Raw genomic sequence first — 22,217 nt, forward strand, 5'->3', positions numbered from 1 at the left:
GAAAGCTAGCTATAGGGCTTTAAACTTGTGGAACACATTTACTTGGTTTATGCCAAGCTTCTCAAAAGGTCAAAAGTATTTTTTTTATTTTTTATTTTCTCAAAAGCACTTTTTTCTATCTTGAGGTGTTTGGCCAAGCTTTTTTGAGGGAAAAAAGTGCTTTTGGGAAGAAGCGAAAGCAGTTTCTGAGAAGCCAAAAAAAATAGTTTTTTCCCAAAAGCAGAAGCACAAGTAGTTTTGACTTTTCTTCTTACCAAAAATATCCTTAACAAAATATAGTATATACCAAAATAACCGTTAAATCTAATACTTAGGATATTAATGTATAAATATTTCTTATTATTTTTAGGATAGCTTTCTAATATATAGTGACTTTAGGGGTGAATACTTTTATATTTGTTGAATAATTTTTAATATATTTAACTTATATTTGTGAGGACCTAATATAAATATATTATATTATGGATGTTCATTTAGTACTCCGTTGAAAATAAGCTTCCTGAAGAAGCTTATCTATATGAGACTCCGCCGTAAATATGTTTATCTATTTAGTACTCTATTAGAAATAAGTCTTCTGAAGAAGCTTATCCTTTCAGTACCCCGTTATGGATAAATATCACACCCGATAGAAGATTATTTATATCTGGTACAATGAGCTTATCCTTTCAGTACCCCGTTATGGATAAACATCACACCCGATAGAAGATTATCTATATCTGGTACAATGAGCTTATCCTTTCGGTCCTCCGCTATGGATAAACATTACCCCGGTAGAAGATTATCTATATCTGGTATAATGAGCTTATCATTTCGGTACTCCGTTATGGATAAACATTACCCCCGATAGAAGATTATCTATATCTGATATAATGAGCTTATCCTTTCGGTACTCCGTTGTGGATAAACATTACCCCCAGTAGAAGATTATCTATATATGGTACAGTAGCAACTTACACAACAGCTTACAAAGCAGCTTGCTTTCTTCTATAAATAGAGGAGATTTCAGTTCATTATGTACATAAGTTTGAAGTTTGAATAATATATCAGTTTCTCTCTATACTTGTCTTTATTTTACAGTCTTTATTTTATAACATGTTATCAGCACGAGACTCTGCCATCTCGAGCAAATACTTTGAAAGTATTAGAGGTACGAACTTTCTTTTTCTAAATAATGTCAAATCTTTCTAAACTTGAGTTTGTAGCCTTGGATATATCGGGCAAAAGCTACATGTCTTGGGTGTTTGATGCTGAAATTCATCTTGATGCGATGGGTCTGACAGACACTATCAAGGACAAAAATCAAGCATCAAACCAAGATCGTGCCAAAGCAGTGATATTCCTACGCCATCACCTTGATGAAGGCTTGAAAATGTAATATCTCACTATTAAAGATCCAGTCATACTGTGGAATAATTTGAAAGATAGATATGACCACCTTAAGATGGTCGTTCTTCCACAAGCACATTATGATTGGACTCATTTAAGGCTACAAGATTTTAAATCTATCAGTGAGTATAATTCTGCTATGTTCAGAATTATTTTCTAATTGAAATTATGTGGTGATAATATTATTGATCATGATATGTTAGAGAAAACTTTCACAATTTTCATGCCTCGAATATGCTCCTGCAGCAGCAATATCGAGAGATGGGATTCAAAAAGTATTCTGAACTTATCACATCTTCTTGTAGCCAAGCAACATAATGGGCTATTAATGAAAAACTATGAAAGTCGGCCTACTGGTTCTTGTCCATTCCCTGAAGTGAATGAGACGAACTTCCACCAAGCTAAGCATGGAAGAGGACGTGTCCCCAGTCGTGATCATGGCCGTGGTCGGGGAAGAAACTCTAATCATGGTAATAATAATGCACCAAAGAACCCTCCTCACCACCAGCAGTGGAAAAGGAAGGAACAAAAGCATAAAACGGTGCAAGCAGCAAAGCCAGAAAATGCATGTTATAGATGTCGAGGAAAAGGGCATTGGTCACGTACATGTCGTACGCCAAAGCACCTGGTTGAGTTGTATCAAGCCTCCCTGAAGAAGATAGAGAAAAATGTTGAAGCAAATTTTATTTCTGAAGATAATTTATACTTCATGCATTTGGATATAGCTGATTACTTTGCACTCCCGGAAGGAGAAAGAAGTCATGTGATCGGTGATGAATCTGTAGAGATGTAAATATTTTAATTTTTGTTATTTGTAATAGATAGTATGGTTATGTAATTATTGTATATAAATAAAAGTTATACTTTGATACTGATGTTTACTATCATATTTATTTTGTTTATATCATTTTGAAGAATATGGATAATCCTCAAATAAAGTTTGGATCAAAGACCAATCATGAAGATATTTGTGTAATTGACAATGGAACAACTCATGCCATTTTCAAAGATCAAAAATACTTTTCTTATTTGCATAAGGAAAAAGCAAATATTTCAAAAATTTCTAGTAATATAAGTTTAATTGAAGGCTCCGGAAGAGCCACTATATTTCTGGCTAAGGGAATAAAACTTACAATAGACAATGCATTATTCTCCTGCAAGCTCCGAAGAAACTTGTTGAGTTTTGTAGATATCCGCCGAAATGGGTATCATGTTGAGATGATAGATGAAGTGAATATGGAATATCTTTGTATTACAAAGAATATTTCTGGACAGAAGTGCATTGTAGAAAAGTTACCAACTTTATCTTATGTCTTATACTATTCAAAGATTAGTACAGTTGAAGCACACTCTATCGTAAACTAGAAGTTTACTGATTCAAATATTTTTGTGCTTTGGCATGGCCGTTTAGGCCATCCTGGATCAATAATGATGAGACGAATTACTGAAAATTCGAGTGGGCATCCATTAAAGAACCTGAAGATTCTTACAAATAATGAACTTTCTTGTGATGCTTGTTATCAAGGCAAAATAATCACTAGACCATCACCAATGAAGGTTGGTATTGAATCCCCTGCATTTTTAGAACGTATACATGTGGATATATATGGACCTATTCACCTACCAAATGGGTTGTTTAGATATTTTATGGTCCTAATAGATGCATCTTCAAGATGATTTCATGTGTGCCTACTATCATCTCGTAACCTGGCATTTGCAAAGCTATTAGCCCAAATAATTCGATTAAGGGCACAATTCCCAGATTATCCTATAAAGGCTATTCGCCTTGATAATGTTGGAGAATTCTCATCTCAAGCTTTTGATGATTATTGTCTATCGGTTGGGACAAAAGTTGATCCTGTAGCTTATGTTCATACTCAAAATGGCCTTGCAGAGTCATTTATTAAACACATGCAATTGATAGCAAGACCACTACTGTTTGGGTCCATGCTATCATGCATGCAGCATCACTTATCCGTCTTATACCGATACAATATAATAAATATTCTCCGTCACAATTAGTTTTTGGTCATGAACCAAATATTGTCCATCTACGAATTTTTGGATGTGCTGTATATGTGCCAGTAGCACCACCACAGCGCAGTAAGATGGACCAGCAGAGAAGATTAGGAATATATATTGGGTTTGAATCACCCTCTATTATTCGTTATCTTGAACCATTGATGGGAGATTTATTTACTGCTCGATTTGCAGATTGTCGATCTGATGAAATAAATTTCCCACAATTATGGGGGAGAGAAAAAGGAAATCAAAAGAAAATTTGTGTGGAAAGTTTCATCATTATCCCATTTTGATCCACGTACCCCTATATGTAATCAGGAGGTCCAGAAGATCATCCATTTACAAAATATAGCAAATCAAATGCCAGACGCGTTTACTGATTTGAAAAGGATAATTAAGTCACATATCCCTGCAGAGAATGTGCCTATCCGAATTAATGTCCCAACAGGACCATCTACTAGCATGAGAGCTAGTGAACCTAAAGTACGTCTAAAGAGTGGTAGCCTTTGGGTTCTAAGGATCGAAATCCTCGGGAAAAAAAAAACAAATGATCAAAACGATACTATGAAGGGATCCCCTGAAGAGACCCAAGATCTGATTAGTTCTGAGATTCCTGAAGAAATCAATGAACCCGAGACTCAAGTGAGTGAGAAGCTTTTAATAAGTTCTACTGGTGAAAGGATTAATTTAAATCGATCTGAAATAGTGGTGGATTATATTTTTGCATATAATGTTGCACTTAACATTCTGCAAGATAGTGAGGATCTTGAACCCCGATCTGTCGAAGAATGTCGACAAAGATCTGATTGGCCAAAATGGCAAGAGGCAATTTAATCAGAATTGAACGCACTTGCTAAAAGAGAGGTCTTTGGACCGGTAGTTCAAACACCTACTGGTATAAAACCAGTTGGTCATAAATATTTTTTTGTGCGAAAAAGGAATGACAAAAATGAAATTGAAAGATACAAAGCCTGCCTTGTCGCACAAGGATTCTCACAACGACCTGGAGTTGATTTTGATGAAACATATTCACATGTTATGGATGCCATAACATTTCGATATCTCATCAGTTTAGCACTACATGAAAAGCTTGAAATACATCTAATGGATGTAGTTACAACTTATCTGTACGGTTCACTTGATAATGAAATTTATATGAAAATTCCTAAAGGACTTAAAATGCCTGAAGCAAATCTAAAATCTCGAGAAATGTATTCAATCAGATTACAAAGATCTTTGTATGGTTTAAAGCAATCTGGGTGTATGTGGTATAATCGCCTCAATGAATATTTGCTGAAAGAGGGTTACATAAATGATGTTATTTGTCCATGTATTTTTATAAAAAAAAATGGCATCAGAATTTGTTATACTTGCTGTTTATGTTGATGACACAAATCTTGTTGGAACTCCAGAAGAGCTCCAAAAGGCAATTGAATATCTTAAGAAAGAATTTGAGATGAAAGATCTTGGAAAGACAAAAATTTGTCTTGGTCTGCAAATTGAACATTTAGCAGACGGGATCTTTATCCATCAATCTGCCTATACAGAAAGGATCTTAAAACGCTTTTACATGGATAAAGCGCACACATTGAGTATACCAATGGTTGTTCGATCACTTGAAGTGAATAAGGATTTGTTCCGATCTCCAGAAGAGGATGAGGAACTCCTTGGTCCCAAAATACTTTATCTTAGTACAATTGGTGCACTTATGTATCTTGCTAATTCTACAAGGCCTGACATAGCATTTTCTGTTAATTTACTAGCAAGATATAGCTCTTCTCCTATACGGAGACATTGGAACGGGATTAAGCATATATTGCGATATTTAAAAGAAACACTTGATATGGGTTTATTTTATTCTAACAAAGGTAGTGCAAATCTTGTTAGTTATGCAGATGCATGTTATTTATCTTATCCACATAAAGCTCGATCTCAAACCGAGTACGTGTTTACATGTGGAGGTACTGTCATATCATAGCGCTCCACAAAATAATATATTGTTGCTACTTCTTCAAATCATGCTGAGATAATAGCTATTCATGAAGCAAGTAGGGAATGCGTGTGGTTGAGATCAGTGATTCATTTTATTCAAGAAAAATGTAGTTTGGAATGTGATAAAAGATCCACAATTTTATACGAAGACAATGTTGCATGCATAGCCCAATTAAAGGGAGATTTTATAAAAGGAGATAGAACGAAGTACATTTTACCAAAATTATTCTACACACATGATCTTCAGAAAAATGGTGACATTGATGTACAACAAATCCGTTCAAATGACAATCCGGCAAATTTATTCACTAAATCTTTGCCAACTTCAACTTTTGAGAAGATGGTATACAAGATTGGAATGCGGAGACTCAAATATTTGAAACAAAGTTTTTATCAGGGGGAGTAAAATACGCGTTATACTATTTTTCCCTTACTAAGGTTTTTCTCACAGGGTTTTCCTTATAAGGTTTTTAATGAGACAACTAGTTATGCGTATTACTAAATATGTGTACTCTTTTTCCTTCACTAGGATTTTTTTTCCACGGTATTTTTCTTAGTAAGGTTTTAATGAGGAACATTATCTTTTAATGAACATTCACGGGGGAGTGTTATAAATATATTATATTATGGATGTTCATTTAGTACTCCGTTGAAAATAAGCTTCTTGAAGAAGCTTATCTATATGAGACTCCGCCGTAAATATGTTTAAACTCTATTGGAAATAAGTCTCCTGAAGAAGTTTATCCTTTCAGTACCCCGTTATGGATAAACATCACACCCGGTAGAAGATTATTTATATCTGGTACAATGATCTTATCCTTTCAGTACCCCGTTATGGATAAACATCACACCCGATAGAAGATTATCTATATCTGGTACAATGAGCTTATCCTTTCGGTCCTCCGCTATGGATAAATATTACCCCCGATAAAAGATTATCTATATCTGGTATAATGAGCTTATCCTTTCGGTACTCCGTTATGGATAAACATTACCCCCGGTAGAAGATTATCTATATCTGGTATAATGAGCTTATCTTTTCGGTACTCCGTTATGGATAAATATTATCCCCGATAGAAGATTATCTATATCTGGTATAATGAGCTTATCCTTTCGGTACTCTGTTATGGATAAAACTTACCCCGGTAGAAAATTATCTATATCTGGTACAGTAGCAACTTACACAGCAGCTTGCAGAAGCAACTTACACAGCAACTTGCTTTCTTCTATAAATAGAGGAGATTTCAGTTCATTATGTACATAAGTTTGAAGTTTGAATAATATATCAGTTTCTCTCTATACTTGTCTTTACTTTATAGTCTTTATTTTATAACAAGAATTACGTACTTTTAAATTTTATTTTCATATTTTACTTAAGTAAAATCAAAAGATTTAATTATTGCCTGTAATAATAAATTTTTAAGATTATTTATTTACTTATAATATTAACTATTAAGTAAATCTATTCATGTCCTTATTTATAATTTGATACTTAAAAGCACTTTCTGAAAAATTTGGCTAGAGATAAATTATTGCTCAAAAGTGCTTTTGATAGTGATTAACCAAACACAAACTGCTTCTTTCCAAAAGTAATTTTTTCAAAAACACTTTTAAAAAAATACTTCTCAAAATAAGCTGATTTCTCCAACTTGACCAAACATGCTATTAGTTATAATCACATAGTTGAAGTACAAAAAAGAAGAAAATCACAAGATCTTGGATTCGGATTTCTCTAAAAACTTATCCGTAGCTACCTTCACTTGGTATAGTAGTTGAATTGCTTTTGGATGATAGGTAACTTGTAATTCAACTCTTTATCCAAAAAAAAAAAAAAATTGTTTCCTAATAATCACATTATGACATGTCATTTTGATTATAAAATTATGTGGTAATTACCTTTTCTACTAAATGAATACTCCTCTTTTTAACTGACCTTTAAACTAAAAACGTATATATCTATCCATGGAAAACTAGTTTCAACTTCTCAATGGCAAAGTTTCTCAAGGTTGAAAAATTCTATTAATTATATTTTTCAACATTTTTCTTCAAATATTATCACCCCCCCCCCCCCCCTTTACACTCTCTAAATATAAGAAACTTCTAATTCGCTTTATTAACTTCTGAAGTATTTAAATGCGAATCAATTGGAAATTTAATTCAATTTACTGAAAAGTAGGAATATTCCTTCCTGGAAAAGAACAGATAATAGGAAAAAAATGTCTAAATAGCAATTTGCCGTTATAAATGGCGCCACATCTTATCGTCTCCTTTTCCATATCAAATCCAATACATCTTTCCCTTCTCAGTTCTTTTATCTCGGCTCCTTCTAATGGAGTCTCTTTCAGTAGGCATTTTAACTTCCTTACCTCTCCAAAACCACTCCAAAACCAACAAATCCTCTCCAAAATCTCCATTTCCCAAATCTTCTCCCACTTTCCTCTGCAATTCAGTCCAACTCTATTCCCCTAAAACCAGAAAAATCGCTCCCGTTTTACAAACAGAAGCCCCAATTCATCATTCTACAAAATCCCAACAAATCTTTCCAAAATTTCATCTCTCTTTCCTTTCTCTGGGTCTCGCTTTTCCTCTTACAACCCTTGCCGCTGAAACTGCTGTACCCACTGAAGAAATTCCCTTTAAAATCAACTTAGAAGCAATCTTGCTCTCTATTGATGAATTTTTCACTAAGTATCCATTTTTTGTTGCCGGGGTTACGTTTATCTGGCTCGTTGTGATCCCATTAGCTGAAGAGTACTTCCAAAAGTATAAGTTCATCTCCGCCGTTGATGCTTTTGGGAAGCTCCGAGATGACCCCAGTTCGCTGCTGTTAGATGTTCGGGATAAGAAGAGCTTGGCTTATTTGCCTTCGCCCAATTTGAGAATGTTGAATAAGAGTGTGGTGCAGGTTGAATTCCGTGAAGGAGATGAAGATGCCTTTGTTAAGAGGGTGTTTGAGAATTTCAAGCAGCCAGAGAATACTACTGTTTGTGTTTTAGACAAGTAAGTGTTGTCAACATTATGTTTAATAAAATGCTTAGTACAAATTGTACCAATATATGTGAGAATTTTGCATTTTGACCTTTGATGCTTCGTGCTTCATTATATTCAGTTGACAGTTGAGAATATGTTTTAGAGCCTGTTTGGCCGAGACGGACAAGTACTTTTGGCCAGAGCAGAAGCAGTTTTTCTGCTTTTGGGAAGAAACAGAGAATTCTAGCTTCTTTCAAGAAACAGAAGCAGAAAATTAATTTATTCAAGACAAAACTATCCTCGCCATAAATTTATATTTCAAATTATCCCTTACTGATTTAAGCTTTTTCTTTTCTATTTTATTTCTAGTTTCTGCCATTCTTTTAAAATTAGAGATATCATATACATGAATCATATTGTAACTTTCCAAATTCTTTTTTGACTTTTTTTGTTTTTGATTTTTTCTTTGCGTAATGTCTTGTAACTTTCCAAAATATCTTCTTTTTGTTTTCAAACTAAAGCAAATTATCTACATCCTTTTTTGGATTATCAATTCTCTTCCTACAAATAATCATTTATAATTTCTTCTGTTATAGTCTATTAATTCCCAGTCTATTAATTCCTGAATCTTTAAAACAGTTATCAAATCTAATTTGTGAAAATTACCTACAAATAGGTAATAAATTTACAATTGCATCGCATAATCTTCTATATATTATTAAAACAAGAAAAAAATCTTCCACATTAAGCCAAGTGACAGCCTCACAATAGGCCACTTGGCAATCTAGGACAAAGTTAGTTATGTTAGGCAATAATTAGTTTCTTTTTGAATTTAAATTTTAATAAAATTAAATTATGCATTATGTGTTGTTAATAATTAGTTAATCTTTTTGAATTTGAATTTAAACGTACTTAACTATTTGTTTTACGAAAAGAATATTTTCTTATATATTTAAAATTATTTCTATTTTACGCTCAAAACCATCTTTCAAGTTTGATACTCAGAATCATCTTGTTACAACTACCATGGCTATATGTAATTTCATCCGACGACATTCTTCTACCGATAAGGAATTCAACTAATACTGATGAAGACATTACTGCGGAGATTGAGTAAGGAGATGGGCCTTCTGGTATTCCTTTAGAAATGCAAGGCAAATCTTCTACTGATAGAAACTAAGGGTCCACCAAGCTATGTAGAGAGCCGGGTTCTCTATAAGTTCCCACAGAACGCATGCACACAGCAATAAGTAAATGACACAATGAGATTTTACATGAAAAACTCCCAGCTCACGGGATTAAAAACCACGACCTACCCTTGTAGGATTTCAACTTCACTACAGAGCAAACTTTAGATTACAACCTATTGTAACCTAGGAATTAACCTCTTAATCCCTCGCTAACTTGTAACAACTCTATTACAAGCCACTTTGTAATAACTCTATTACAAAGACTTACAACTCGACTAACTCTAGCCAAGACAAAAACACAAGGCTTATGATTGTACAAAGATTTCCTACACAATGCTTCTAATTAAGCTCAGTAGGAATTACAAGTAAAGTGCTTTAACAATGGTGCAACACAACTAAGGACATGTAATGACTCAATACAGGAAACTGGTCTTTCATTATGTTGTTCTTTGTTCTTGATGCCCTTGATCTTGATGCCCTTGAGAATCACTTGCAAGATTGACACAGACTTAAGAGAATGCTTGATGAGTTCTTGACTGTGCAAGTGATTTGTTTTACCTTTGCTTGATGTTAATAACTCATTTGTGACATCACTTGAATGATGCAAGCAAGTTAGGTAAAGGGCATTCCCCATAAAGTTGGTTGCTGCACTGTTTTTGCATTGTTGCGTGTGCAGGCAACAACTTTACAGTTGTGGGGAGTTGACTTGTACAGTCACCACGGGAACTGGTGGCCATCTGTTCCCTCTATTGTTCCTTTGACTCTGAAGAGTTGAACCACGTCCCCGAACTGAGACTTATTGTTCTTTAAGTACTTGAGGATGTGTAACAAGTTCCTTATCTGGTTCTTATCGTTAAGTTTGTTAGATCATCAAAACATAACAGGGATACATATGTAACCTATCATCTACTATTATGTTAGCGTTGTGTGATGGAATTAGAGATGAAATTGTTGGGAAATGTTATCATGTGTGAGTGACTATGCTTATTATTTCATGGTGGATTATCAATATATAGTAATTTGTGGAATAGATTATAATTCATACTGAATGATGTATTTTGATTATTCAAATTATCGTGTAAACAATAAGTTATACTGGATAATATTATATGCTTTGATATAACTATATATGTTGTATTGATTTAAATCTTTAATATGTATGTTTACTTTATGTTGTATATTTTAATTAAATAAAATAAAAAATAATAAAAGTCTATTACGATAAATATTTAAGTTCATTTTTCTCTTTAAAATAATTATAAGACCTTGGTACTATCCTTTTTGGTAATTTGACACTCAAAAGCACTTTTTAGAAAGATAGATCAAACACAATTTGTTTACCAAATGCTGCAAAAAGTACTTATTAAATGAATTGGCCAAACGGGCTCTTAGTCATGTGAGCACTTTTAGTTTATGTTCGTTCCTATTCTAGGAGTTATTTAGCCTTTCAGAGATTTATACGTAGTAGAAAATATAGCGAACTTCTAGTACTTCTTATTTTTTAATTTTTATTTTGTATAATATTGGCCTGAGATGAGTTTATATGGAGTAACATAGTCAAGGAGGATTCACATAGCTGACCCCAACTTGTTTGGGCCTGAGACTTAGTTGTTGTTGTTGTTGTTGTTGTTGTTGTTGTTGTTGTTGTTGTTTTTGGTTTAATATGATAGATTAATATCTTTGGTGTGTTTCCTATATGAGTCATAGTATGATCAGCTCAAGATGGTCTTCTCGAACTTGCAACATTTCACATATAGCAAGCAGTATGCAGGGGTAATTATTATACAGGTTACTTTACTGACTATAATTCATTCAAAAAGAGTAAAGAACTGGTTTAATAAAAGGGCTCTCAAAAGTGATTTGATATCTTCTTCCCTTGGTCTAGGAGGTAGGTTATGCAGGCGACAATTGTTCATAGGTTCCTCGATCAGGCCAAATAAGCTTTCCGAGAATGGAAAACCCCGGACGGCCGTGGAGGCCTGAAAACAAAGACAATCCGAAAAAAGGGCCTTCTGTCTACACACTTTCAAGAATAGGATAGACGAGACGACTGCGATTGACAAAGTAGGGGGAGTTGAGTTTATGCGTTTGGCATCGTATGTTGCATGTTTGGCATCATCTGTTGTACTCTCTAACCATTTGTACATGCAATGTAAAGGGGCCAAACTAAGCTCGCTGTTTCCAACTTTGAGTCCTCCATTTCTAACTCTCTACTTCTCTTCTTCATCTGATGATGACGAGTTTCAAGTGAAGCATTTGACTGATGATATAATTTCAGCAGTAGCAGAATTGATTGACCTTTTCTTTAGCCATTTTTTTGTGGTTGATGTTTTTTCCAATGTGAATAGACATTAGCTGCTTTGGCATAGTAAGATGTGGCAAGCTTTTGTGGGAATACAGATAAAAATGCTTAACAGTATTTTTCTACTTGCTTATAGTTATTAGATTGCTTCTTTGGGATCAAACTTCTGCCATTCCATAATACATAGGTGTGCGCGCGCGCGTGTCTTTCTCTTGCGTGTGATATGTGTGAGCGTGTGCACCATAGGGTCTGTAAATCCGCGCTTTTTGTTTGTTTTTGCATTAATTGTAGAGTATAGACATATAGAGAGACAGGGCCTTATAATTTATTTTTTTTAAAAAGGAGACATGTGACAGAGAAGTGGCTTTGAGTCCACCCTTATATTTTCCAGATGATCTTGCAAAGTTCTCTTGTGACCCTTATCCTCTTCAGATCAAATAATTTTCTTTTGTGTATAAAAGGTGCATTTGCTATTGTAGTAGGTACCTAGTGGAATAGTCGAGTGCGCACAAGTTGGGCCAGACACCATCATTAAAAAAAAAATTAAAAATGTCAATTGCTATCTTAAAGTAAGATATTCTATAATGTCAAGTTACCATCACCTTTATGGTTAGTCGAGGAAGTTAATAGATATGGATTAGCTTCCATGTCTCTCCTTATGTCTGCTCTTCATGGCTGTAGCAATTCGACTGTAATACTTGGGTGAAAAGGATGTTTGCACCTAGCCCCCTCTGGAGGCCAGGAGGCTGTCAACACAGTTGTCACATGTAGATGCAGGAGAGGTTGTGGAGCTGCGATTTGGACACTTCCTAGTTGTCCAAGTAGTGGCAGGTTAAATGCCCTTTCCACCTAAAACTTTTCCACGTTACCTCACCTTCTATCATTGATATCTCCTTGGGGATAATGAGGGTTTATGCGACTAAGATGTCAACCCAATTTAATGTCTTTACTAATTAGCGTTATAACTGCGTTTTACGATCAGATAGCAGCTGCAAAGAAGAGGAGATTCTAGTTAAGTTTCCCGCTTAATAAACATGTATGCGTTGAATATGTCTCTCGCCTAGTGAACGTTGTCTTTATGGCCTCTGCTCTGACAACGCTGGATGCTTTTAAAAGTAGCTAGCTGTAATAGCAGATAGTGACGTAGTAATACTCGACTATTTGAGTGGTTCAAAGAGTTTGATGGATATCCTTCTTTGATGTGGAAGGTAGTTTTGATGGAAACTCAATTAAAGTGGCTGAGCTATTGGTAAAAAATGGTCTTAAAGAGGCTTATGCTATCCGAGGTGGGATAAGAGGCAAGAAAGGATGGCAGGTATTCTTCCTTTCTTCCAAGTAGTTTGAGTTAGGCTGATTTAATCTCTTCATTCATGTTCAACTGTATCTTTTTGCTGTATGTATGTTTGCAAGTAGCTGTCTTTATATTCTTTGCATAGAATTCTGTCACACATAAATGATGAGAGATTCCAAGAGTTTTGGGGTCCTGATAACCTGCATCTTACCTTGCCTAGTTGGCGACCAAATAGATGTGGCCTTAGGCACTTTAACTTTATGTTGCTGGTCTTCGGAATGAAATTAGAAGCTTGATGCTTTAGTTATCAGAAACTCTGCACAGAATTGTTTCATCTTTTTCAGTTACGTTTATTTTTTCTTGTAGGAGATCCAAGAAACACTTCTCCCCCCATCTGTTCATATCTATGCCAAGAAGAAGGTTAAAGGAATGCAACAGCAAGACAGCAATGATGGAGTGATTCAAGCAAATGAAATTAATAGTCAATCTCCATCTGCTATAGGTGTGACCCAAGTTGAGCAGATAAGCAATGGTTCCATTAAGAAGTCCGTTGACTCAACCTCAGCGACAAAATGTGGTCCTAGATCATCATCCCCGTATCCAAATGTATGCTCTCTCTCTCTCTCTCTCTCTCTCTCTCTCTCTCTCTCTCTCTCTCTCTCTCTCTCCCGCATTGATTACGCATCCATGAGCAAGTGTCTGAGATTGCAAAGCTATTAAAAGACTATCTTTAACCTCAAGAGTAGTGGAAAGGTGCTTGGGACAATTCTCAAATGCCACTTGCTGCTTCAGCATCCAAGTTGGCGACTGTAATGTACTCTTTTATGCTTTAGGTTCTTGGTCTTAACGGGGAGTATGCCACACCTGTCCCAACTGTGTATAAATCTTTCTCAAAATATTATTACCTGACGCCCCCTGCATCCCACGGTAGCCAGCAGTTGACAGTGCCAAACTCACCAAAGTAGAACCATTATTTCTTATGTCTCATTTACTCTCGGTGTGGTGATCTCAGTCAGTTTAGGTCATGTACTAATATTAAGATTGGTTTCGGGAAACTTCTTTCTCCTCTTTGCACACAACCATCAAATTGCTTTTGCTGGCAATAACTTTAGGCTTGTGAATTCTCTCAAGTGGTTTATTGACACTGTTATCTTTATATCCTGCAGTACCCAGATTTGAAGCCCCCATCATCACCTACTCCTTCAAAGCCTCAAAGTTGACAGCAGTTGCATGTTGCTTCTTTGATGCCTCATATCTCGTCGATCATGTGAATGGCATAGTCTTTGCCATGTCTCAACTGCAGCTTGATAGCAATATTTTCCTGAAGAGAGCATGACAGATACACGCTGATTTAACGAAAGCAATTAATGGCTCTGATTTTTCCTCTATTACCATGGGAATGCAGAATTGCTTCTACAGTTCAGCTTTGGGCATTGCATGTATCAACAAGCTAAACATGCTAATGGATTTAGTTATTTCTCAACACTATCCAAATTCCAGAGCAATTTTCATATTTGTACATACATATTCTTGTCGGAGAGGCGCCATACATTAGATAATTAGAACAAACCAATGTAATCAGGAAATTGAGGTACTTGTACTGTGATTTCCCTCAATTGGTTTGAGTGACATAACACAATGCAAAAGAAAGAGGACATAACTTTGAGAGTCAAAGTAGGTAGATAATAGATAGACTTTAGCAACATAATTAACCGAAGAAGAAATTAAACATAATTAACCTATGAACTTTAAAGAAGGGTATTACTTATTTGAGAACCATCCAGTTTCTAAGCAAAGGTGAAAGTATCATTTACTCTATCATCTAACCAAATGTCTTTAGGGGTAAACTGTTACAATTATTCTCTCGCCGAAAATCACTTTAAACTGCTGAAACTAATCTATATATATATATATATATAGCCGAAAATCACTTTAAACTGCTGAAACTAATCTCTCTCTCTCTATATATATATATATATAGAGAGAGAGAGATTAGTTTCAGCAGTTTAAAGTGATTTTCGGCTATATATATATAATTCAGGGACTTAAGACGGTGGCGTTACACCTTCCAATTGCTAGGATTTCATTTATCTTTTTCCTTCTTCTTTGGGGTTTTTTCCCTCAATAGTAACTTTATCATTTTAATAGTTTCCTCCGTAATTAACTAACAAAACTCACACCCTTTCATTGAAACATCACCACCCCACTAAACCTAAAGTTTCAATCAACTAAAACCAACCAAACCCACAATTACGTTTACCTCCTTCTTTTTAGCATTTTTTCTTTTCTTACCTTAAATTTTATCCGTTATTCTCATTTTACAGAAAAATACTCCATGACTATGGTCATCACTGTGTTTACCCATTACTATTTCCATTGATCTTTCCATTTTACAGAAGCTTTAATATATTATTATGATCCATGTATTTGATTACCCGTCAGTTATATAACTCGAGCATTTTGTGTTACATGGACTACTCGTGCAAAAAACTTTTCCAATCAATTTTAGGACTCAAAGGCCAAACTAATTAATAGCAACTCAAGAATTTGCAAAACAGAAGATCGGAAATCTTCAGAACCCATCCAAGTATGTCATTTTCGTTTTCTTCCATTTCTTTTCATTGGTTTTGTGTCTCTCACTATTTAAATAAATCTTGATATCTTTGTTTTTCTTTCATTTTTTCTGTATATATATTAATTTTTAAAATAATTAAAAATCTTATAATTGTATATCCATAGAGAGGAAAAAACAACAAAGCGTGAATTATTGGAGAGGAAGGCTTTCTTCTTTCGTTTTCTTCTTTCTTTTTTTCCATCAAAAGTAAAAATTTAAAAATTAATATGTGGTGATCCTTGAATTGTAAAAACTATTTCATTTACAGTTTTATGTTGACTAAGGATATAAACTTTTTACTTTTGAAAAAAAATATGATAGTCAATTTACTTTTTCTTTCATTTTCCTCTATATATATTTATTTTCACAAATAATTAAAAATCTTATAATTGTATAATCATGGAGAAAAAGAAAACAAGGCGTGGATAATAATTGGGGAGGAAGGTTTTCTTCTTTCGTTTTTTACTTTTAAAAGTCAATATTTGGTGATCATTGAATTATATAAACTACTTTATTTACAGTTTTATGTTGATTAAGCACATGAACCTTTTACTTTTGGATAAAATTTGGTAGTCAAATTTGAACTCTGAATTTTTTCATTGAAAAGTTTAAAAATATGTGTGTGTATATACACATAATAACACTTATGTTTCGGGACTTCGTTGAATATACATGTATATTTTTTCCCGATAAAATTAGGATGTTGCGGTAAAATTTGTGTAAACGATCAACTGAACAATATTTTAAAAATGGAGAACCAATCAAAGTTAGAGTCTAGAATTAGGTTACATTTTAAAACAGGTATAAGCATAATTTCATGCTCATCCTCTTTCACATAGCGAAGTAGTCGGTTTTAAGGCTTTCATTTTTTTCATTTTTTTTCTTGGTTTTAAGGCTTTCATTTTTTTCATTTTTTTTCTTGGTTTTAAGGCTTTCTTTTATTCATTTTTTCTTTCTTTTTTCCCATCAAAAGTAAAAATTTAAAAGTCAATATGTGGTGATCATTGAATTGTATAAACTACTTTAAATATTTACAGTTTTATGTTGATTAAGCATATGAATTTTTACTTTTGGATAAAATATGATAGTCAATTTACTTTTCCTTTCATTTTTCTCTCTATACATTGATTTTTAAAATAATTAAAAATCTTATTAAAAACAACAAGGCATGAATAATTAGGGAGGAAGACTTTCTTCTTTCGTTTTCTTCTTTCTTTTTTCCTCAATATGTGGTGATCATTGAATTTAAAAATATCAAGGATTTTTACATCCTGAATCCGGTAAGTATACACAATGACACTTTTTCTTTTGGGAGGGAGCAACTTATTACCCTAATAAAGAAAAAAAACATAAAGGTTCTCTCTTAAACATTTCTATGGGACAAATTACGAACTTGCAAGTACTATCGAGAACTCAAAAGTATGACGATCAATTTTTGAAACTAGATCTTGACGGGCAATAGTCTTAAGTTTTCTATCCACTTTACGTTTTCTTAAATATCTTATAAATATTATATGGATGACAATATTGCAGCTTATTTGGAAAAATATTTATATTCGTAAATCAATCTATTGAATTAATTTTTGTATGCATACAGATTAAAAATTTATCTCTACTTGGACTAAATTTATAGAAAGATTTATCGAGTCATTAATTTTTTCTACGACCGCTCGAAGTGCGGCCAAACTAACTAGTGGTATTAATAAACAATTACGTATTAGGTTTTAAAATTGCTAACAATTAATAGGTGTGAAAGTATTGATAAGATCAATATTGTTTTTACGAAAATCACTGAAATGACCTTTAAAACTGCTTATAATATAGATTTTTACATAGAGCAGTACCAATGGTGAAAAAGTTTGGTTTTGGAAATGGTATTTCATAGATTACAAAGATAAAATAATAAAGATTTTGGTCAAACAAAAAATATCATAAACATAAATTAAAAAACCATTAGAGGGGCTTGATCAACTTATGACTTTTGGTGATTTTGGTTTATAAACAATTACTCATCCAAACGCTCTTAATTTTCACGTCGAATCAAATGAATATCATTAAAAATAAAATTATTTGATTTGGAGTTAAAGTTGAAGTTTAAAAAGTTGTGGAAACTCCATATGAGCTTCCGATTGATAATTACTGGTACTTCATATGGACCATATATCTTCGTCTTTGGCGCCTATTCTTGAAAATCTCTAACTGAACTCAAAAGTCAAACCCCCAAGAAGCTGATTCTGAAATTTTCGAATTTTCACAGCCGATAGATTTTATCTGAAGATTCTATCATTTCCGTCAAAGAGGTATCCTCTAATTTCCAGCAATCTTTCTGTATATTTGCAGAGGTCAATACATGTATCCGTTGTTATTCCAGTAAATCGCTATGTTAAATTTGAGTTAAAATGTATTAATCAATGATTACATAAATTGTTTTTCTTGTTTGATGCTTCATTATATCTTTTTACTGCTGCTTGAGTCTTTAATTATATGTATTTTTGTCCATTTGGGTAGAAATGCCATCAGATAAGGCCCTAATTAACATCTCCACTTGGGATGGCACCATTACATCTACTGATTTTTACGTTGCTGCTGTTAATTTTGCTGAGCAATGGAACAATTTAGATCTAGGGTTTCCTCACTGGTCATGGATCAACTGTCCAAAGGGACCACTGCTTGCTGCTAGCAAGGTTGGTCTTTGTGCATTTGCTTTATATATATGCTTTCGGCTTGTTCTATATATTATTACTACTTGTATTCTGCAATTTGGGCAGGTAGAAGGATATTTATCATTGGAGAATATGATTCTCCCCGGATCTGCTGAGGTCTGTCCTTGGAACTTCAGTGGAGCCATATTGTAGAGAAAATCTAGCATAAGAGGTCACATTAGTGATTGGTCTAAGACTTTGCTCATTTAGTTTATATTTTCTTTTTCATTTTCTCTTTTTCTTTTTTGGTTATAGGATGATCGCAATGAATGTGGTCTTGCTGGAATAGAAGATTTGACTTGCTCTAACGAAGATGTATTTAGTGATACTGCCATATTGGTATGTTACACATTTTATTTATTGGAGTAATTTTGTTTACCTAGTGGACAACATTTTATTTGATGGAGTGTTTGAGTTTCAAATTATTGTGTTTTATTCACATGTCTTGAACGTTTAACAGGGACTTTTACTGGGTATAAAGTATAAACTGCTGAACTGTTGCAAACAAAACTTCCAGAAGTTTTGTGCTTTCTGTTGGATTACCATTTGAGTCTTTGGTGATATGTGCTAATTGTCTAATCTCTTGGTTCATGCATTAATTTCTTGCAATCAGGCAATTAAGATTCATGAGATCATGTATTTTTATCCTTAGCATCTTTATAAAGATTTCAATTGGATTTGGCCGCTACTTTAAATAGATGTTAGTGCTCTTATCAACAATTCCCCTCTTTTAAGTACTCAAGCCACACTCGCTAAGTATCTGTTGCCTTCAATATTACTTTGGGGGTGGGGGTGGGGGTGTTGTTTTGTTTGTATGATTCATTGTCTTCTATAGTTTCATGCCACATACTTTAGCTGTGATACAGTAAATGTCTATTTCCTGTTCCAGTTCTCTTTATTTTTCTTTGAATTATAAATTGTTGAACATTTACATGATGTTTCTCCTTTAAAGGTTCAAAAGCACAGCCAGGAAAGACATCATTATGACTTCCATGTCGTCTACAGTTCCTCTTTCAGGGTTCCGGTGCTATATTTCCGTGCATACTGCAGTGGTATGTTTGTCTGTATCCATTTTATGCCGGAAAGAAACTGAATAAATTAGTTCTCTTGCTATTTTCGGAGCACCTGCACGGATGCAGCGGTATTTTTGGAGAATTCGTGCAACATAGTTTATTGGAGCATCTGTCTTGTTGTATTATAACCATGCTTTAAGACTTGACTGCTACAGCAACACTGGTAATTAAAAACAAGATAGCAGCTTCATAACTCTGCCACTGAGACACTAGTTTGTATAATTTTAATTCTGAAGTAAAGCAGAAAATTTTGGTTAGACAAATCATGATGAGCTTGATACGTGTGGAAAAGATGATGACGAATCCCAGTCTGGGGTCAATCCAATGCTCTGCGTAGTTTCAAATTCTGCCTCTACTACTTGTTTGCTGTATATCATACTTTGTTCTCATCAGTTTATTTGTTTCATTAATCACTTCAATTGAACAACAAGCTAGTCTGTATTTGGTTTCTGATCTGCTATTCTGTCTCAGCTACATGATAATTTATACACCGGCATAAATATTGTTCTGATCGTGCTACATCCATAGATGGAGAACCCTTGGCAAAAGAAGACCTGGAAAGAGACCTTCCAGCTTATACTGCACAAGAATTAGCAATATCAAAATGGACTTTTATGACTCAGGAGGTATATTGCTTCTTCACTTATTTCCTCCGTGCTTCAGATATTTTCTGAAAACCTGAATACATTCTCTTGGCTTGCGATTTCTATTAGCACTTGGTATGTTTATGTGGCTTCACCTTCTATCGGAAAAAAGAAGAATTATCTCAACCAGGTTTACTTTTGTGAAACACTATTGATTTATTTCCTCTTTCTCCCAAACTCACGTACCTATCACCGCCTAACACCATTGTGTATCGCCACATAATCCATCTATGTCAATCTACCAGACTAGTAACAATATCCATCTCACTTGCCGTTGCATTTTAGCCTCTTGCTGTCATGCGTGACCACAAAAATAAGGTGGTTTTCAGCATGAAGGAGAGGAATATTGAAATGGATTGCTGCATTTTAACTTTCTAGGAAGAACTGCAACATATGTATGATTTACTATTCCCTGGTCGACAATAATACATTATTAGTAGTATATAAGAATGTTTTGTGGCATTAAGTTGCAGCTGATAATCAAAGCTGCCACCAATTTCTAGTTGTTTTTAAGTATTCTCGGTGGAATCCTTATTTTCTGGTTGAGACTATCTGAATGTCAGGGTTCCTGCAAAATTCTCTTCAAATGATATCGGGCAATCCTTTTTAGTAGATATCGAATCTGCTCGGATGATCCTTGACATATCCCCTCAATTAGTATCTCTGCTTCTTTTTGCTTTATTTCTTCCATTACCCCCTTCACCCGTAAAAAGTAAAAGAGTAACGACAATTAAATGTCGTCCAAGATTACCCTGTTAAAGCTAAGATACATCTTATGCTTTGTTTGTCTCCTGGTAGTGCAGTTTACTTTTCTCAGTATATTTCCGTTTACCGATTAGCATGAGTTTATTTCAGTGGGAAAAAATTTGTGTTAATGAATGTGCACCATGTTTAGATCCATCTTAACTTCAAATGCTGAATTATCTGTAGGAGCACCCCTACCTGAATCGGCCGTGGTACACATTACATCCATGTGGAACTGGTGACTGGATGAAGCTACTTTTCAGTAATGAACCTTCAGCGGTGTCTCAAGGTGGAGTTGCAGTTGAGAAATATATGATCTCATGGTTTTCAGTTGTGTGTCCGATCTTTGGTCTTAAAATCCCCTTAAAATTGTTTGTAAATGTGTCTAGCTGTATAACTGTTCAACCAACAAGTCTGAAAATGTTTCTGATGTAATATAGTTTTAGGATTTTTTTTCTCAACGTAAATGTTCTTCTGAACACAGCAGCAAAAATGAATTATCTGTAAGATGTACCTCTGTTAAAGATTGCATTCAGATGCAAAACATCAGACTACAGTACAATAAGTCATGTTTAAGTGTGGGATCATTGCATTGAAAATTTGCTTACGTAATTATATCTTAAACACGCCCGCTAACATGTTAATTCTTACGTGAGTAACAGAGTGATGCTGAAATCGGAAGCTCTAATACTATGTTAATTTAAGTTGCCAACTCAAATGAAAGCTTAAGTTTTTAGAAAGAGCGCACCTTTACTTTATTATCAAATGCTGAAAAGCACTTCTTAAATAAATTGGTCAAACTGTTACTTGCTAAAATTACTTTCTGAAAAGTAATTTTAATAAAGGTGCTTTCTAAAAATAAATGAGTAGTTTTGACTTTTGAGAAACTTGTCAGAATCTTCCAACAATTTACATTGTCTCGATCTGGTATTTGCTAGCTGTAGTCCACGCAAAATCTTGGCTAATTTTTGGATGTTTACAGCAAGAACGGATTAGAATTTCAGACTTTTCAAAGTGATTTCATGTTAAGTTTGCGATCCTGTACATTTCAAATATTAAAGCTTTCATTTTAGACAAACCACACGAATCTCTTGTTTAACTGTTAAGCAATCCCCAAAATGGAAGAGGATCATGCAAGGAAACCTGGTACCTGTATTATCCTCGCCCTGTTATAAGTTACGGGGCTTAAAATTTACCTTTGTGCTAGTGAGCACTGCCGGAACAGCCATACAACTTTCGCAATGGTATTTCAGTACTACTACAATATATTATTTACGCCTCAAACCC

General features: G+C 34.2%; 2 protein-coding genes across 6 annotated transcripts; both read left to right on the plus strand.

Annotated features, from left to right (window-relative positions):
- The first annotated feature begins 7,656 nt into the window (after positions 1 to 7,656).
- Positions 7,657 to 14,647, plus strand: LOC107777443 (rhodanese-like domain-containing protein 4A, chloroplastic). Its single transcript, XM_016597461.2, has 4 exons — positions 7,657 to 8,400; positions 13,075 to 13,177; positions 13,520 to 13,759; positions 14,320 to 14,647. The coding sequence occupies exons 1-4, from the start codon at positions 7,730 to 7,732 to the stop codon at positions 14,371 to 14,373; spliced, it is 1,068 nt and encodes a 355-aa protein (XP_016452947.1). The 5' UTR covers positions 7,657 to 7,729; the 3' UTR covers positions 14,374 to 14,647.
- A 775-nt stretch (positions 14,648 to 15,422) lies between these two features.
- Positions 15,423 to 21,509, plus strand: LOC107777442 (ubiquitin-like-conjugating enzyme ATG10). Of its 5 annotated transcripts, none has more exons than XM_075237626.1 (7): positions 15,423 to 15,740; positions 18,025 to 18,067; positions 18,276 to 18,586; positions 18,725 to 18,808; positions 19,422 to 19,521; positions 20,071 to 20,168; positions 21,117 to 21,509. In XM_075237626.1, the coding sequence occupies exons 3-7, from the start codon at positions 18,278 to 18,280 to the stop codon at positions 21,363 to 21,365; spliced, it is 840 nt and encodes a 279-aa protein (XP_075093727.1). In that variant the 5' UTR covers positions 15,423 to 15,740; positions 18,025 to 18,067; positions 18,276 to 18,277; the 3' UTR covers positions 21,366 to 21,509. The 5 variants fall into 5 exon arrangements, with proteins under 5 accessions (XP_075093727.1, XP_016452944.1, XP_016452946.1 ...); XM_016597459.2 differs by lacking the exon at positions 15,423 to 15,740 and having other exon boundaries at positions 17,759 to 18,067; positions 18,276 to 18,451; positions 18,536 to 18,586; XM_016597458.2 differs by lacking the exon at positions 15,423 to 15,740 and having other exon boundaries at positions 17,751 to 18,067.
- The last annotated feature ends 708 nt before the right edge of the window (positions 21,510 to 22,217 follow it).

The sequence above is a fragment of the Nicotiana tabacum genome, chromosome 19 (genome assembly GCF_000715075.1).
Source record: "Nicotiana tabacum cultivar K326 chromosome 19, ASM71507v2, whole genome shotgun sequence".
Classification (NCBI taxonomy): Eukaryota; Viridiplantae; Streptophyta; class Magnoliopsida; order Solanales; family Solanaceae; genus Nicotiana; species Nicotiana tabacum.

Coding starts and splice junctions, on each gene's coding strand:
- LOC107777443 (XM_016597461.2), top strand. CDS start 7,730: ATGGAGTCTCTTTCAGTAGGCATTTTAACTTCCTTACCTCTCCAAAAC. Junction 8,401..13,074: donor ACTGTTTGTGTTTTAGACAA/GTAAGTGTTGTC, acceptor TGTGGAAGGTAG/TTTTGATGGAAACTCAATTA. Junction 13,760..14,319: donor CATCATCCCCGTATCCAAAT/GTATGCTCTCTC, acceptor TATATCCTGCAG/TACCCAGATTTGAAGCCCCC.
- LOC107777442 (XM_075237626.1), top strand. CDS start 18,278: ATGCCATCAGATAAGGCCCTAATTAACATCTCCACTTGGGATGGCACC. Junction 18,587..18,724: donor TTCTCCCCGGATCTGCTGAG/GTCTGTCCTTGG, acceptor TTTTGGTTATAG/GATGATCGCAATGAATGTGG. Junction 19,522..20,070: donor TTTCCGTGCATACTGCAGTG/GTATGTTTGTCT, acceptor CTACATCCATAG/ATGGAGAACCCTTGGCAAAA.